The 17260-nt window shown below is 42.6% G+C and overlaps 1 protein-coding gene across 1 annotated transcript in view; it reads right to left on the reverse strand.

Moving 5' to 3' along the window:
• The window catches only part of prx (periaxin), a 30002-nt gene extending 13115 nt beyond the window's left edge, over positions 1 to 16887 (reverse strand). Inside the window, exons 1-7 of the mRNA XM_079245865.1 lie at positions 16666 to 16887; positions 5595 to 5650; positions 4735 to 4842; positions 3896 to 4021; positions 2708 to 2867; positions 2002 to 2195; positions 65 to 306 (exon numbers count right to left, since the gene is read on the reverse strand). Coding sequence (XP_079101991.1) covers positions 65 to 306; positions 2002 to 2195; positions 2708 to 2867; positions 3896 to 3925 — 626 coding nt within the window. The 5' untranslated portion in view covers positions 3926 to 4021; positions 4735 to 4842; positions 5595 to 5650; positions 16666 to 16887. The remainder of the gene's footprint in view (positions 1 to 64; positions 307 to 2001; positions 2196 to 2707; positions 2868 to 3895; positions 4022 to 4734; positions 4843 to 5594; positions 5651 to 16665) is intronic.
• Between the last annotated feature and the right edge of the window lie 373 nt (positions 16888 to 17260).

Here is a 17260-nt window from a genome sequence, read left to right on the forward strand (position 1 = left end):
AAAAAAAATTCTTTGACAGATTTGATCTTTTTGGATCAGCTCAAAATAATCACTTTTCTCCCACCTGATTCTCCTTTTCACCTTCCCCACAGCTGCTGCTCCTCCGACTCCTTCTGTTTCAAACTTCCCACCCTTTCTCTGTTTGAACTTGGGGAGTGAAAACTCCATGTCCATGTCACCCGTCTCCAGCCTGGGGGGCGACCCTTCCACCACCAGCTCCTCTCTGTGCTTCTCTTTCAGCCTCTTCAGACCAAAACGACCACCTCTTTTCTTCTGGGTCTTAAACGTCTTGCTGCCTTTCAGACTCTGTGGCACAAACACATGCATACAAAGTCATTTAACAGTCTTTTATTTTCATTTCTTATTCTTATCTTTTAATTACCGTTGCTGCTACAATGAATTTCACTGATGAAATGTCATTAAATTTACAATGGCTATAAAGTGCTTAATGTTAATCTTAATTTAGGATATATGGGAAAGACTTGCGTTTTAGTGCACAGATTCACTTACAGCTGACACAGGTTAACTTAATTTCTCTTTGTTCCAAAGCTTTTAATGATTTAGGAGAGCAATCAGAGGCAACTGCATGCAGTATCACCTGCAGCATTCCCTCTACTCGGACTCAGAAATACCTAAACTAAATGTTTTGCAGCAGGATTTTACTTTTTTCTGCTTGAACTTTCTTTTTGGAGGAAGGGGGTGGTGGTAGGTGGGGTGGGGGGCTGACATTCAGAAATTATATGTTAGCAATGTCATGATTTAACCACAGAGGTCTTTTCCATCTGCAGGGACTGAAAAAAGTACTGGGGAGATGATTCAACCCGTCAAACCAGCCGCATCTCAGCGACTATGTGAATGGAATTTGCAGTGTGAAACCCCAGCAGCTTTTTTCCAGACACAAACAACAAATCAGAGCAGGATGAGTTGACATGGTGGGTGAGATTTAAGGAACAACTAGAAAAGCACTCGGAGAGCGCAAACCTCCACCACAGTTCTCCCCATATTGTAACTATTTGTTCTCTTCTAATGAAAGGATCCCTATTTTTTCATATTCTGGATCATAGTATCCGGAATGATTTCTTTACCTGGATCAGTCTTCGATATATTTTACAACCTGGTAGAAGCTTATCCTGTATATTCTTTCCGAAGTGCTCCGACCATTTTTGTTCAATTTACGTGCACAAATGCTGAAAATGGCCCTGTCTCACAATGTTAAAGAATCCTTTAAAAAATTCCTGGATACAAATGGTGATCTGGATTACCACTAAAATTAAGTCAGTTCTTCCTTTTCATATTTCCAACAACTCCTGAAAATTTAATTGAAATCCGTCCATAACTTTTTAAGTTATCTTGAAAACAAACAAACAAACAGATAAACGCTGGTAAAAACATAACTTCCTTGGCAGAGGTAATTAGGTGATGCAGGGAAATAAAGCACTGGATCATGAAGGAAAACCTTCATTTCTGAAGGACTGTAAAACCACACAACCACATGGCAGGTGGAAAAGTGACAGAATTTTAGTGTGCAAAGAAAAAAAGGGCTGACTTTAGAAAGCTATTGGGTGTCATGAAGAGCAGCAGAGTTACTAGAAAACAAACAAGAGCCAAAAACTGAAAGATAAACCGAACTTGGGGCTTCTAAAATAGTTAACAGGCTAAAACTCAGACTTTATATTTGTAGGAGCCTTTTTAACTTCAGATGTTTTGTGCAGTTAAACCTAGAAATTGTGTGAGCATCTCATATCTCACAACCAAGAGTCTAGCAGGTACGAGGTACACAGAGGACCATGAACAACAACACACTGCTTTACGTTAACATGGAAGGTTTTTACTACAGTTTTAGGATGATGATGATGATTACTGGAACTTTAAGTACAATTTTATAAAACTTTCTGGGACCTCAAGGTATTACGTTTTACATCAGAATTATCAACTTCAACCAGTTCTTGCTTCCAGGCATCACAATTAATAGTTATATAAATGCAGAAAATGATTGTTTACCATTTTGGCCATCTTTACTTTGGGACCTTTGACCTCAGCACTGGGAACTCTCGGCCGCACGCTGACCTCGGCTCCAGGGATGGTCCTCTTCAGCTGGAAGCTGACCTTATAGGGCTCTGCACACTGAAGGATCTTCAGAGCATCTTCATACCTCACGTTGTCAAAGTAGACCTTAGCGCTCAGCAGCTGGTCACCTTCACACAGAGGAGATCAGAAATAAAGATGTGCAGCTGGAAATCATGTGAAATAAACCACAGATTATGTATGACTGCGGTGACCTGCATCCACAGATGGTGTCAGATATATAGTAATAAACACAAAGCAATCCTAATTTTTGATCACCAATGGATTTTCTTCTAATGTCAAAAGAAAAGGAAGTGAATATACATGTATACATTTATGTTAACTTTCTTTTACATGTTATTGTTTGAAGGTTTCTTAGGGTAAAAAGTCCCATCCGATGGCTGAAAGCACCATGTGTTACCATGTCATGCTCTTCCTTCCATCTGGAAGGCTTATTGAAGAAATAAATGACGCGTAATGAGAACAGTTCATGAGAAATAAAAAGATGCACACTCATTGGGGATTGTAAATTTTACCAGCTAATGCACCTCACAGCACCCGCAACCAACTATCACAGTTTGCATGTGAATTGTTGAGATTTTGGCGCTCGCTGGAGGTGAATCCTAAAATAATCTGCCGGTACCTTGTTGTAGACTGAGGTGTTTAGCAGCTGGAGAGTCTTTGAGGACATCTTTAACAAAAATCCCTCGCTGTCCTCCACCGGTCACACTGTAGCCGCTGGCGCCAGCTTCTGCCTCCGTCTCCACCACGATTTCTACCGACTTAGAGACCTCCTCCACGCTCTGACAGACACACACATGCACACACATCTACTGCAGCATTTTCTCATGTTATCCTGTCATTTTCACAACAGCATTCACACTAGTTGCAAAAACTGGCCATCTAACCAAGTCTTACCATTGCATTTCAAGCTAAAAGGTCTTTTCTTATCGTGTTTGGAGCAGAATGTGTGAGTTTATTAATCATGTTTTTAGAGTTCATGCCTTATTTTCCCAGATATTTTACTTGCATATAAAATCAAAACATCTCACTACGACTCCATTTGAAATCATATTGTACGAAAACCTGTCTCAAGTTCTCAGAACCAACTCTAACAATGAGCCATCTAAATGTCCTGGAAAATATTTGACATGAGAAGATTCAGACTAATTAAGTAAAATAATCTGCAAGTAATTTGACAAGATTTCCTGAAATAAAATAAATATTTAGATTTTAAACAAGTGAGAAATGTATCAAAACAAGTGGTGGAACGCTGGTTTAAGTCTTTTACTCAGTAAAAACTCCTTGAAACCAGCATCTTAATGCTTCTTTTAAAGTTTCTTTATGACTTTGAGATAAAATATCTTAAAACAGGAGTAAATAAAGAATTAAAGATTGGGCCAGTGGTTTAGATGGTAAACCATGTTGTCTAGTAACCAGATGGTTCAACAAAGCAAGAAGTTGCCTCTGTTCAGGTGTGTTTGGTGGTTGGAGAGGCTGTGTTGCATCCAGAATTCAGAAGAGATACTGGTTTGATTAATTTTGTTTTAGATATTTTCTCTCAAAGTGAGAAAGAAACTTTAGTTTTATGTCTTTGGTTGGACAGAACGGCTCTTTTCTTGGTTGACTTTCACTTTTCCAGCAGCTGATCAAAGAAAAAAACTCTGAAATGATTCATTAAAAAAAAAGATAAGGGATTGTTGTGCTGCATCAGGATCAAAAATGTTCTTTTTACATCCTACTTTAACATATTTTCATGGTTTCATCCTCCAATTGGCTGGCGGAGAGCCTGAGAAATGACATGAACACGGTGAGTCGGGTTCCTGCGTACCGTCTGGTCGTCCGTCAGCTCCGAGTCCATCTCTGGTTGGGCCAGTTGGCAGGTCGACTCTCTCAGGTGACTTCTCTTCTGACTCAGGACCTGCTTCAGCTCTGCATGGAGCTTCTCCTTCTGTACCTGAAAAGGTTGTTCAGTTATGGCTAAAAGCTTTATTGTTAGAGAGATTAATGATTAACTTCTTAGTTAAATCTGATGAAATCAGGGGTGAAAATAAACTTTCCTTCTGTCATTCTGATGTAAATTCCTTTAATGTTCATTACTTAGAAAAGTTTAGCCTGAATAAAATGATTTAAATGGAAGTTCTGCAGCGGAAAGCTCGTTAATATTCTTTTAAACTGGTTTTAAACCAGCAGGTGTCCCTGTTTTCCCTGAACCAGCAGCTAGTTGAGTTTTTGCCATCCAGCCGCCCACATCGCCTCCCATGAATGTTTACAACAGTCCGAACACCTGCAGGTGTTTCAGATCGCCCTCATTCAGAGGTTTTGTTGTGGACTTTGCATTGAGCAGCAGGCGGGTCACCTGCTGCTTCATGAAAAGGCCATGACTGACATTTCTGCTGAGCCGGGGGAAATGTAGGTTGTTTATGTGGCGAACAATGACCTCAGCAGATCAGACCGGGGCTATTGTGGTGCTGGCTCTGCTGGCCGGGGGGGTCAGACAGTCAGTCCTTGTCCCAGGTCTCCAAATAGATCCGACTAACAACGTAGCTTGTCAAAAATGTCAACTTTTGATGAAGTTTTTATTAAAAACAGGACTTTTTTGCTCCAAATAGAGCGAAGCAATGAGGCTGCAGGTGCAGATGTAACCCAGAAGCTCTTGCTGTGTCTCACCACTCTCTCAGGACTCTCCTGTTCCTCTGTGGCACCGCTGTGGTGAAGGTTGCGCTGTGGGGCAGAGGGGGATCTGGTAGAGGGGGGCGACCGCCTTTTGTCTTTCACCTGCCCACAGAACAGAAAGTTTGCAGTATGTTTTGTACTTTACCTGGACTAATAAGACTGTGAGCTTCCTGCAGAGCGGCTCTGCTCGCGGACTCTCCTGCAGGAAAGTCTGGACTGCGATGTGAATATTTTTCTGGTTGTTTTTCACTGCAGGCTGCTCAGCAGAGGAAAATTAGAAGAATCTTTCAAGTCCAATGTGTGTGTGTGTGTGCAGCTAAGGGCTGATGTTCTCCGCATCAATAAAACACAATGTGCAGGCAGTAAGCCTCTAACTATGCTAGTCATGCTTCATCTACTTTCCATGCAGTCTTTATTCTATAAAGCATAAAAAACACAGAAGCATTAAAAATATCTTTGACTATGAATCGACTTGCACTTCTAATAATATTTTTCCTCTCTTTTAGTGAATGGAGGTTGTTTTACGGCTTGTCCTGTGTTTGCAGGAAGCATGTCGTACTCCAGCCTCCCACACCTCCTTCCCCCATTTGTTTCATGAACTCTTGCAAAGTTAATCTCGTAAAAACATTCTGTCCCCACACGTTGTGACCTCTGACATCGGCCACATATTTCCGTATAAATGTTGAGCTCACTGCCTAAAATAGTGATGATGTTATGAGTAGCTCGTCTTGAATAATGACAGTTATTATCATTGCTTTCTGGCCAGATATGTGTGAAAACATCCCGCCCCTGCAGAAGAAATGAAAAGAGGTTGTGTATCTGCATCAGTAAAATGAGGCGTTAAGTTTACTTACGGCTGGATCTCTGGTCTGGCTGAAAACATGGCTGTCCTCTTGGTCTCTGTCAGAGTCTGAAACAGAGAAAAATGACTCGCTTTATACTAAGAATGTGGGTTTAATGTAGCTTGCTTTAAAATTCAGTTTGGTAAGGGTGTGAAGTCATTCCCTGACAACTAACATATACAAACACAAGTTAAATACAACTCAAATAAATTATTTCTACTTTAAAAAAGCACAAGAACAAAGACTGATTTGTCCCGTGTTTCCTATGAGACAACATTTCTGTGACATGAGGAAGGAGAATCCCAGAAACTGGTTTTAAACTTGGATCCTCCAGCAGACACCTGATTCAGCCTAAAACTGCCCGTGTGATGGAGGACGTGCCATCAAACCATAACAGAGTTGTGTCACAGCAAGCAGCTCCAGCAGCATTCTTAAGAAAATGTAACATGAGGTATTCCTGTCAGGCTTCGGCTTGTGAAGTTAAAGGGTCTAATATAGTGACAAGGTCGTGAAGCTTCTGGAGGTCTTAACATTCTTTCCGTGGTCTCAGTCGTTCCTCTGCAACGGCTACCCGAACCCAAACCATCTCCATAACTTCTCCCTTCACACACGTCCAACAGCAGGTCCGAACAAGCAGAAAAAAACCTCCCGAATGATGTTTAACGGTGCAAACAGCATGAACAAAACCCTTCTCTCTACAACTTATATCATTTATTTTATACAGAGAAGAAGACTCAACGCCAGAGTCTGCAGTTAATCGGTTTGTAAATCTGAGATGAACATGATAAAAAGCTGCAGGATGCCTTGTGAGTTGTGATACAACATGGATGCTCTTCTGTTGAGTATGGGAAGAAATCTGTTTCTTTATTATCCAATCAAATAAGTTAGATTTGAAACCAAAAATTATTTTTCAGAGCAAAAAAAAAAAAAAAAAAAAAAAAGGGCAAAGAGGACCGATTTGCAAACAAAACTTTACAACTTGTAACCAAATGTTTTCACTGGAAAGAGATGAGGACTTATTTTTATGCACAATGCTTATCATTTTTGACTTACAAATATTAGTTTTGATTTAATTTGGAGAAATCTGCTTTCTCAAATATATATATTTTTTTTTATTGGAACCTAATTTGTTTCTATCTCTACAAAAAAAAAAAATATTTTCACCTTTTTTATTTTTTGCTTTCAAAAATAATTTTTGGTTTCAAATCTAACTTATTTGAATAATAAAGAAACAAATTTCTCTCCATAGATGAGAAGATGCAGGTACAACGTAAGCAACAGTGAAGGCGGCATTGGATCATGTAAGATGGGATTTAAAAGAAACAGAGAGACCGAAGCAGAAGATGCTGAAGAGATACATTACACACGTATTAATGACCACAGTAAACATGGATGATAGTTTCCCACCATGTTTTGACCAGATATGCATTCTGTGCAGTAACTGATACAACCAGACACCGTGATGTAATTTAGACTGCTGACCAGGTTTCATGCTTTCATTCAGACTAGAGGCTGCCAAGCTGAACACCATCTTCACACAGATCAGATGCCCTGCTGCCATCATTTAGCTTCAAACTCAGAAACGATGCAAACAGGACGCGAAACAAACATAACTGACGCAGACATGTCGCTGCAGAACAGTTTAACGTTCAGTAGTGTGTAAAATATACTGACATCTAGTGGTAAAGATGGGCAAATTCAGCTGTGAAGGGACGGTGGCTGTCAGAGGCCAAAATTACTCCAAACATGAACGTGTTTTCATGTGTGAGAGGATGCAGCGGCTTCAGGTGCAGCGATGACGCCACTACAGGCAACTACTTCAACATTATGTGCATGTGTACTCTCTTCTTCTATGGTCCTTTTAAGGCATTATTTACCCCAAACGGTACTCCAGCACCCGTCAAACTTACAGCTCAGATGGTTTTCACTTCCCGCAGAGTTGTTTGTCCATTCAGAGACACCGTAGTATAAAAAAAAGGAAGCTGTCATGTAGAAGTAAGTTTAAATGGCTCATTCTAACAGAATAATGGAGCGATCAGACACCAAGAGACAGTTTTTAATGAGTCATGTCTTTGTAGCATCTTTTGGATGTAGAAACTCCACTGTTTAATATATAAAAGCTCCTTTTTCTCTGTAGTTTCCCATCAATCGATCAGCAGCCCCGCTCCGCCACATTCCTTCAGGAATCACCTGCCCCTCCACGTCCCCCCACAATCTCATTCCCAGCAGTCCTGCCTGCTTCATGTGATCACTTTTTTAGCTACATCGGCTTCAGGCTGCGTATGTGCAAATGAGAAAAGCAATCTGCGTGTGAGTACTCAGGCGTGTTTTGTCGGTGTGGATGCCGTTCCTGTTTGGGTGGGCTGGGGGTATCTGGTGTCCAGCAGGTCACAGGAACACATAGCAGACATTCACGGCTGCCTCTTCATCAGCGACTCGGTCAGAGGAGCGAAATGAGCAAGTTTCTGATGCTAAAACTGTGAAACGTGATTATGTGATGAACTGAGGATGATTCAAATGCTTTTAACCTCCTGAAATATTTTAATTTAATGAAAATTTAAAAAACAAAAAAAAAAAAAATCAACATTTCATTATTTAATGAAAATAAAATCTCCTCTGATGTGTGTGTTTAATGAGACCGTGCTCATTAAACAGAGATGTTCGACTGGTTGTGTTGAAGTGCAGGCGCTCTGATTATTATTTTTGTGTTGACTGACTGACATTTTATCAGGTGGAGCAACAACAACAGGTGCAGCCTTCACACTGCTGCACTGATGGCTCGCGAACAGCAGCTACTGCTGTGTTTCATGAAGCTGGAGCAGACAAGGCAGCATGACCCCACTCTCAGTTTAAACCTGAATATGGTTCATTAGCAAAGCAAGAAAAAAGTAAAGTTTCTTTTAATCTAATTAAGAGTTGGCAACTATCAGCTGTGGTGACGTTTACGTTGGTTTGCACCTGACTGCAGCTTTAAACCGCAGCACCGTGCTGCAGACTGGCAGCAGCAGGTGGAGGAGGTGGCACTCCCTGGGCGGAGCTGAGGAATGGAGCGATGGCAAAGGAGGAGGTGAAGATTTAACATGCCTGAGAGCCCAGTCCTATTATAGACCAAAGTCACATCTGCAGGCCTCCACAGGCCCGATGACTGCCCCAAACAGCACAGACCTTCAACCTCCTGCATACTCCATACAGGTGCAGAGCAGCGAAGTATGAGCGCATGCTGGTTAAACTGGTCTTTAGTTACAGAGCTGTGCAGAAGTCCTCAGACAACCTTCAGTTTTAGCCACTAAAGAGCCAGAATTTAATCCTTTAAATGGGCTTAAAGAAAAGTCCAACAAGCTTTCTGTTGCATTGGAAAATAATTTCCTGCAGAAAAGGGAACAAATCCCTGAAAGAGCTGACAGGATCAGAGAGAATGCTCTCCACAGAGGGGCGGCTGTCAGGAAGCCCGTAAGGAAGGCAAACAGAAGGTATGGGTCATGTCACATGATGCAAAACCAGACTGGAGATCAGAACATGTCTGATGGAGGGACGGATCCTCCCAAAGACCTCACCAGGACTGAAGCAGTGTGGGATAATCTGGAGAACAGAACAAACAGCAGAAACGTCCCAATTTCAGCTCTGCAGATGTTTCTGCTGCACTTTCTGTCATCACCGTTCATGATGTCAGCTGATGAGGATTCAGGTTACAGCTAATTAAACTTTTACTTTTTAATATTTAACAACAACCGTGAAGGTTACGCCGCACAGATGCCTTTTACAGAACAGCATGCAGATGTGTTAAACGGAGCAAAAAGTTTTAAAAAATCTTTTTATGTGGTAGAAAATCTAGTTTTATGTCAGGAACTCACAAACTGCAGATCATGCTGGATTAGCTGTACAGCAGAGTTAATAAAAGTCTGCTTTGTTTGTTTTATATCACAGCTCAAAGAGTCTGAGGATACCCAAGTCAGTTCAGATGGTCTGATTTCCATTCTGCACCTGAATGCATCCTTTAGCAGAATCCTAATAATTAAAAAAAAAAGCTGTAAGATTATTAATAGATCAGCACATCTGACTGTAAAGTTAACGTGATAAAGCTCTGAAACGACGGAAGTCCAGCGTTTAACTCAGCAGGAACGGCTGCATTTCCTCGTTTTACAACTCGGACCAGTTCACGCTTCACTGTTCACCTTCCTGAACCGAGAAGATGCTTCAGGAACAGATATGGAGGAATTTAGATGGTTTAGAATTAAACTCCTGGTCTGGAAATCAGTTTGGCGTGTTTACTGTATGAACCCTCCTCCTCCTCGCTCTTCCTCTCCCTTCAGCTGCTTTCATCCTGATGTCATAGTGATGCAAAGGGAGGAAAAAGACTTAAAAAGGAGCCGAAAAGCTGTCAAACATCAGCTTCTGTCATACGTTTTTGCCTTATCTAATCGTCCAGGTTGTATTTAAAGGTTGCAGGACGGTGAACCAGGATGCAGCTCTGGCCAGAGTCAACACGTTTGTGTGTGTGCACGTGTGTGTGTGCTCAGTCGTGTGCATTCCTGCAGCAATGCAGATAAATAAAAACGGTGCATTTTCTCAGTCTCTCTGCAGAGTGTGTGGCGTGTTTGCTCATTGACATTCTGACTGCACTGATGATCTGCATTATTCTGTCTGCACAAGTATCAAACTAATGCAAATAAAACCACATCCTGTGTTTCTACACATTCCTAGAACCTCCTTCCACTCGGTGTTTGATGTTTTTAATCTGAACCTGGAGCTGTCAGACAGCTGCAGGCTGGATTAAGTCGTGTCCAGTAAGTTTCTTACGGCGTGTGGGGTTGTTAGTGAGGCGTCAGAGCAGCTTAAACGCAGCCTGACTGAACGAAGTGTCGATATACTCGCACCAGGAGACGCCATCCCTGCAGGATTTCTCTGTAGATGTGTCTGTTAGTGAACCCTGCAGCTCGGAGTCGTCACACACAACCTGACTGAACAAAGTCTTTGTCTTTACTTTCTAAAATAATCCATCTGACAATGCAAAGAATGACTCATAAACGTCTCCAACTTGCTCCTTTAAATAGGATCTTCATGTAAATATTTGTCTTTCTGCAGCAGAACTCTGCTTCATCTCCTTTTTTACGTTCTGCTGACACTTTTCAGGCTCCTCTGCAGCATTTAGTTTTCTCATATTGTTAAGTTTGTTGTTCTGATGCTGAGATGCTGTGCCTCTTTCATATGAGCTTTGCTTCCACTTGCTTCATAAGCAAACCATAAAAAATGTCGGAATGTAATAAAACATCACAAATATTCCCTAAAGAGTGAATTAGTGTCGATGTAGGATTTGGTTTAGTTAAAAGTCTCACTCCAACAGATAGAAATCCTTCTACACTTCCAGATAGCTGAAGTATTTTGGACAATTTGAGGTTTCTTACCTCAAAACGACCTTAGCTAATATGTTTTAGGTTTGTCTGCTTTCTGTGGGGATAGGATACCGTCAAGTAAGACGCCTGCAAAGAAAATATGCATTGTAAAGTTACAAATAAAAACCATGTTCCACACAAAGTAGGACTTTGTTTTCATAAAAATATTAAAAAGACTGATGCGTCTAAAATCCATCCAGATTCCTGATGGAGAAATTATTTTACTCGAAGCTCAGCTGGAGGAAGAGACCAAAAGTTTGTTGATCGTCCGGCTTAAATTAGAAGAAATGGACTGAAAAGGATGTGAGTTGTAACGAGTTAGGTGTGTGTACGTTTTATATGTTTTCAAAACACGGTCAGATTAATGGCTCCTTAGATGGATTGTTTGCAGGCTACAGGGTTTATCCATCATTAGAAAACCCTGGAGGAGGAAACGGACCATGCAGGACAGTATCCTGGTCTGGATCGCAGTATATGAAAAAAAACAGACAAAAGAACTTTAGATGAGTTTCTGACACAAACGTGGGAAGTAAAGTCGTTCTAACTTTGTCTCACAGACAACAAACGACTAACATGTTATTTAGTTACTCTTCCTCATAACTTTCTTCCACACAGTTGACTTTCTGCTGCCTCTGCTCTCCTACATATCTGTTTACCACAAACCTCTGCAGAGAATATAAAAGCAAAACATCCATAAAGCCACCCATCTCTGTGCCAGAGCGGCATCTCTCTGCTGCTACAGGGTGGTAAGTGAAGGCAGCATCTCTCTGCTGCTACAGGGTGGTAAGTGAAGGCAGCATCTCTTTCCCCTGCTGCTACAGGGTGGTAAGTGAAGGCAGCATCTCTCTGCTGCTACAGGGTGGTAAGTGAAGGCAGCATCTCTCTGCTGCTACAGGGTGGTAAGTGAAGGCAGCATCTCTTTCCCCTGCTGCTACAGGGTGGTAAGTGAAGGCAGCATCTCTCTGCTGCTACACGGTGGTAAGTGAAGGCAGCATCTCTTTCCTCTGCTGCTACAGGGTGGTAAGTGAAGGCAGCATCTCTCTGCTGCTACAGGGTGGTAAGTGAAGGCAGCATCTCTCTGCTGCTACAGGGTGGTAAGTGAAGGCAGCATCTCTCTGCTGCTACAGGGTGGTAAGTGAAGGCAGCATCTCTCTGCTGCTACAGGGTGGTAAGTGAAGGCAGCATGTCTTTCCTCTGCTGCAGATTGTCGTTTTAAGCTGCGACCGACTGGTTCGGGGGACGTGATGCAACCTGAACACCACACATTCCTGCTCTCACAGCAGCTCTGATCCCGTCCTGAAGCTGCTCTAAGTCCATCAGAGATGGACAAGCTGATGATGTTATGGTTGGCTCAGAGCCGGCTGGACATGAGCATCATGTGTCCACCCAAAGAAAACAAGCACCAATCTGTGCTTTATAAAGCCGACATAACACCTTGCAGCACATGACGGACAGCTGAGGATGTGTTTGTGATTTATTTCTAGACTGCAGTTTTATCAGCGGAGGCCGGAAACAGGGAAAGATCTGTTTTCTCCTCTCGCGCTTGCGTAAGAGCTCACACACAGGAAATACCGCTGCACTTTTCACAATTGGTGGCAGCCTGCGCAGATAACACTAAACTTATTAGATCTAATTTTAGGATTGCTGTGTTTCTATTCCAGACATGAGGATGGCTGTAAATACGTCCAGCAGAGTTTCTTTCCAGGGGATGAACGCAGGTCTGATTTACAGCCTGACACAGAGAGCCGCTGCAGAAGATTAAAGTTTAAAGGAAAACGCACAAAAATTCATACTTTAATAATCTCTAAGTATGAAAAACAGTGAGAATGACACTAAAAAAGGGCAGGTTCACCCAAAAGGTTTGGATCAACCAAACAAAAAGGTCTTTGCGTGTTGTAGTTTGCTATAATATAGATTTAACAGCGTGGACATCCGGCTCGGCCGGCAGGAAGAATCCTCTTAGTAACGGATGGAGATCACACACCGGCTGCTGCAGCATCATCAGTCTGCAGCAGGAGGACGACACCGGATTAGAGCCTTCTCTCTGGACCCTTGTACTGCAACTGTGACGGTATCCAGGCACATTTCACACATGGCCTCCTACAACCACAGGTGAAATGGTTAGAGAGCAGATCTTTGCTTCTCACACCTGCTGCTGAGAGATTTCATGGCAGGTAACAGTTGTAGCACTCCTGCAGGCTCATCCTCTACCAGTTAAACCTGTTTACTGTTAATAAGAATACAGATGACTGCTGTGATTCAGAACTCCTCCAAGTGTCTCAAAAGCAAAGTTCATGCAGGATTTTCAAACATATTTTTATCTCACAAATGACTCAGATCAGATCAATTAAAATAAATAACTAAATATTCCAGATAGTTTCTGCTAATTGCTACTTAAGATATTTCTATTTTCATAATAACTATAAAGTTGCAACCAGAGTATTTTCTATTAAAATATATTTATTTGTTTATCTGTTTTTTCCTTCTTCTAATGGACTTATGCTCCGGCTACATGCCAGGTTCTGCTGGCAGCGTGTGTTTAAGTGTCCTTTTTTTCTACACGTTTTCTCTCCTATGTATCATCTCCCAGCTTCATTCTGTTTGAATCAGAACACATAAATTAATACGAGGTGTGACGGCAGGATGGTGAGAAGAGAAACGCAACGAAGAGACGGTGAAACAGCACGATGGAGCTGCTTGGGTTCAGGAAACCAAGCAGAATCTGGTAAACACGCCACGCCTCCTCCTCTCTGGTGTTACCAGGATGCAGGATTGTAACAGAGACAGAAACAGGCGAGCAAAACAGAAAACAGACGGCATTACCTTCAGCAACATCTAGCATTTTATCCAGAGATGCATGACTGTCAGAGGAGCCCCCCCAAACATCCATCTGAAAACATCCGAGGATGTTGATGGATGTTTCCTAAGACTTCTTTCTTCCCTTTTCTTTTTAAGCATCGCTCTCATGTCAGCATGAAGAAGGAGAAGCTTCTCTGCCCCACACTTTGAAGAAGTTAAAAAAAAAAAGATTATTTGGCCGTCAGAATTCTACATTTGCTGTATTTTTATGTGTTTTCTTCAGAAAGCCATAAGACTGAAGATCTCCTGCATCAGTCTGGAGTCTGGATGAGGAGTGAGATTCAGCATGTAAACAGAAATCTGTTGTGAATGGATAAAGCTTGGTGATGAGCCGAGTGGCTCCAGGGCTGACGCTGCAGGGCTCCGACTCCCTCCAGGGCCGCCGCTTCCGCAGCGTTGAGCCTTTAAAGATAAAACCAGCGCTAAGCAACAGAATTTCCAAACCATTCAAGATCAGTGAGAGATGCCGGGGTGTTTCCTTTCCTATGTGAGACATCAGATGGACAAAACAAGACACACCCGCAGGCGTCAGCCTCTGGCCAGGAAATGCCTCCATGCAAACAGGAAACACAGATATATTTGACAGATCTAAATCTCACTCACACACACACACACACACACACACACACACACTTGACTTGATAAGATTCTGGGTGTAAAATGTATTTTACAACTCAGGAAACAAGGTAATTTTAACCGTTTAGGAAATATTAAATGGCATTTGCTTCTGAACTGCTGGTTTACACCATTTTTCCTTCCTGTAAAAACCTCTCAGCTCTCTGAGGGAAGTTGATGCTCTGACGTACGTCAGGCGCCGTTTCCTCATGAGGTCTCCCTCCTGAACCGCCCAGCCAACTCCTGACACCACTTGACCCTGTAGATTGTGGTTTAAAACGGACCTCACCCAGCAGCACCGTCACGTATGTCGCCAGGAAACCGATACCATCCACATCCATCATCTTTTCTGGAACTTACTCTTCGTTCATGGAAACACAAATTAAACCGGATGCCTTTTCCTCTCATGTCCCCAAACAACGAGCATCTGTAATATTAATAATAATCTGTAGACAAGAATAATTTCTCCATAAAGTCACAAACTATTCCAGAAACCCTCCATGATAGATGTTAAAGCAGTTTACAGAAGAAACATGGTCTTAAAAACCACATTGTGAGGAAGCGTTCAGCCTCTTTGGGGTCTCGCTGTCAGATTATTTATTATAATCAGCAGTCATGGAATCAGGATCAGTACTGTTCTGGTACTGAGGCTTTGGTCCTTCATTTCAGTCCAACTCAAGCATAAAAGGCTCCCTGACTGAAGAGATGAAGAAGTGTGAAGCTGGACAAGTGGAGAAGAAAACTACCGACAGAAGATCTGAAGCAAAGACCTGAACCAGGAGCTGAAAGATGCATCTGGACCTTCAGGTCTCATCAGAACAGGAAGAGTGGCCATGAAGAGGCCGTTTAGAGCGAGGAAAACTGGAGAAAAAGCCTGAAATTTGTCAGGAGATGGAGGGATGGATCCTCCCCAGAACCTCAACGTGACTGAAGCAGTGTGGGATCATCTGGACTGAGAACGGAACAAAAGCCAGAAACATCCAAACAGCTTCAGAAAGTCCTCCAGGAAACCTGGAGAAGTGTTCCTGAAGAAAGCCTGTAAAGGAGGGTTCAGACAAACAAAGCTGATTGTTAGAATCACGTAAAACTCTTCACACGTTTATTTCCATGCATGTTTTCTGTTGCTGGAAAACGTCAACTCACACACACACCGTCTGAAAGAAAACAATCAACAGTCGATGAGCTGTCAATCATTTCAGCTGATCAGAGGAGATTCCTGATTTAATGAATCCAAGCGGGGACGTTTTAAACCAGCTGATGTCCTTCTGACAAAGTTTCTGTCAGAACCTGAGCGTCTGCCTCCCAGATTTACTACTGCATTTGTTACGTAAAAGGCGGGCGTCCTCCATCACAGAGAGGGTGTGTTTTGGCTCCAGTACCGCTGTACCCACTTTGGGTTGTTGTACATACCAGGCTGAGGGACGAGCTGGATCCTGTGACCATCTCACTGCAGCTGTCGCTGGTGTGTAACATTAAGACAGGGGCTATCTGAAGTCCTGCCACCAGCGGAAAGGCCTCGCAGTCGTTTCACAGCAAAGATTACAACTGTAGGGTTTCTTCTTAGATTATTTGTAGCTCATTTACACTTAAACATATTAGATAAGTAGTTTTTATTTCATGTGATGTCTCTGAATGCTTCAGATAAACACTGTGGTTTATTTGACATCCTTACAAACTGCTCCAATAAACCTGCAGCACAGTAACATGTCAGGCTGCAAATAGTTGCCATAAAGCTCAGGGAATACTCAAGTGTTTGTAAGCAGCAACTGGCATGCTGGTACACACACAAGCGGCAGCTGTCTTACTAAAACTGTCTTTAAACAGCGCTCTATTGTTACACTCTCCAAAGTCAGCAATGTGGAGTCTGCAGGCTACTCCATAAACTATCCTGCACAGCAACTCCTCAGCTGCCGGCAGCTGAAGCAACATTTTACAAAGTTAAACTATTTTTCTGGCTGATTTAAAGTGAATTTATTCAAACTCAAAGCAGAGACGCTGAGCATCAAAGCGCCGCCTCAGAAGATGCATCAATGCTGCTGCTGATCCATTAAGTGAGCCATCAGTAGCCTTAATCAGTCCTAAAAAAAGACCACCTGCTGTCTCCACTCAGCAAAAAGCAGCCAGGAACCATTCACCACCTGCAGCTAATTGTCCAGAAGCAGCAACACAAAGGTCTCAGGTACAGACAGCTCTATTAAAACCACATCCAGCCAGCTTACCTGTAATTTGCAGCCTCAGCGGGGCTCCTCCTGCGCCTCAAAGGTGACAGACCTCCACCTGCAGCAGCACAACTTCACTTTCTCTGGTCTCTTCCTGCCTGACATCCACCTCCTGCCACTCAGCTGCTTTCTCTTACTTCTTGTTGGTATTTCTCTGAAAATAAAGATTTCTTCCCCCTGTCTGTCTGAAGCCTTGGCCCCTTGTCACCAGCCAGCCTGTTGCTCCCCTCACTGAAACCTCAGGCCTGGCCCGGGATCATGGCATCTCTAGGACGGACGTATCCCGCTTCCTGATTGGTCAGAGGGCCGAGAGATGCCCCCATATTTGGGCAGTGAGAGGCGGGGCTGCGCTACTACAATAAAGGAGGGAGGAGAAGAAGATAACAAGGTTTGTGACATAATAAGCTGGCAGTGTGAGCGGGGACTTCTGGACTTCTGGATGTCTGTCCATCTGCAGAAAATCTCAACACACACTCTGAAGCCTGTTTCTATAAAATCCCAAACTAAACAGGATAAAAAGTTTCCCAAAAGTGAAACATGGAAATGGAATCTTCTCCAGGCAACCAGTAAAATGATCATCTGGATCTAAAACTGC

Source organism: Telmatherina bonti, assembly GCF_933228915.1.
Source record: "Telmatherina bonti genome assembly, chromosome: 9".
Taxonomy (NCBI): domain Eukaryota; kingdom Metazoa; phylum Chordata; class Actinopteri; order Atheriniformes; family Telmatherinidae; genus Telmatherina; species Telmatherina bonti.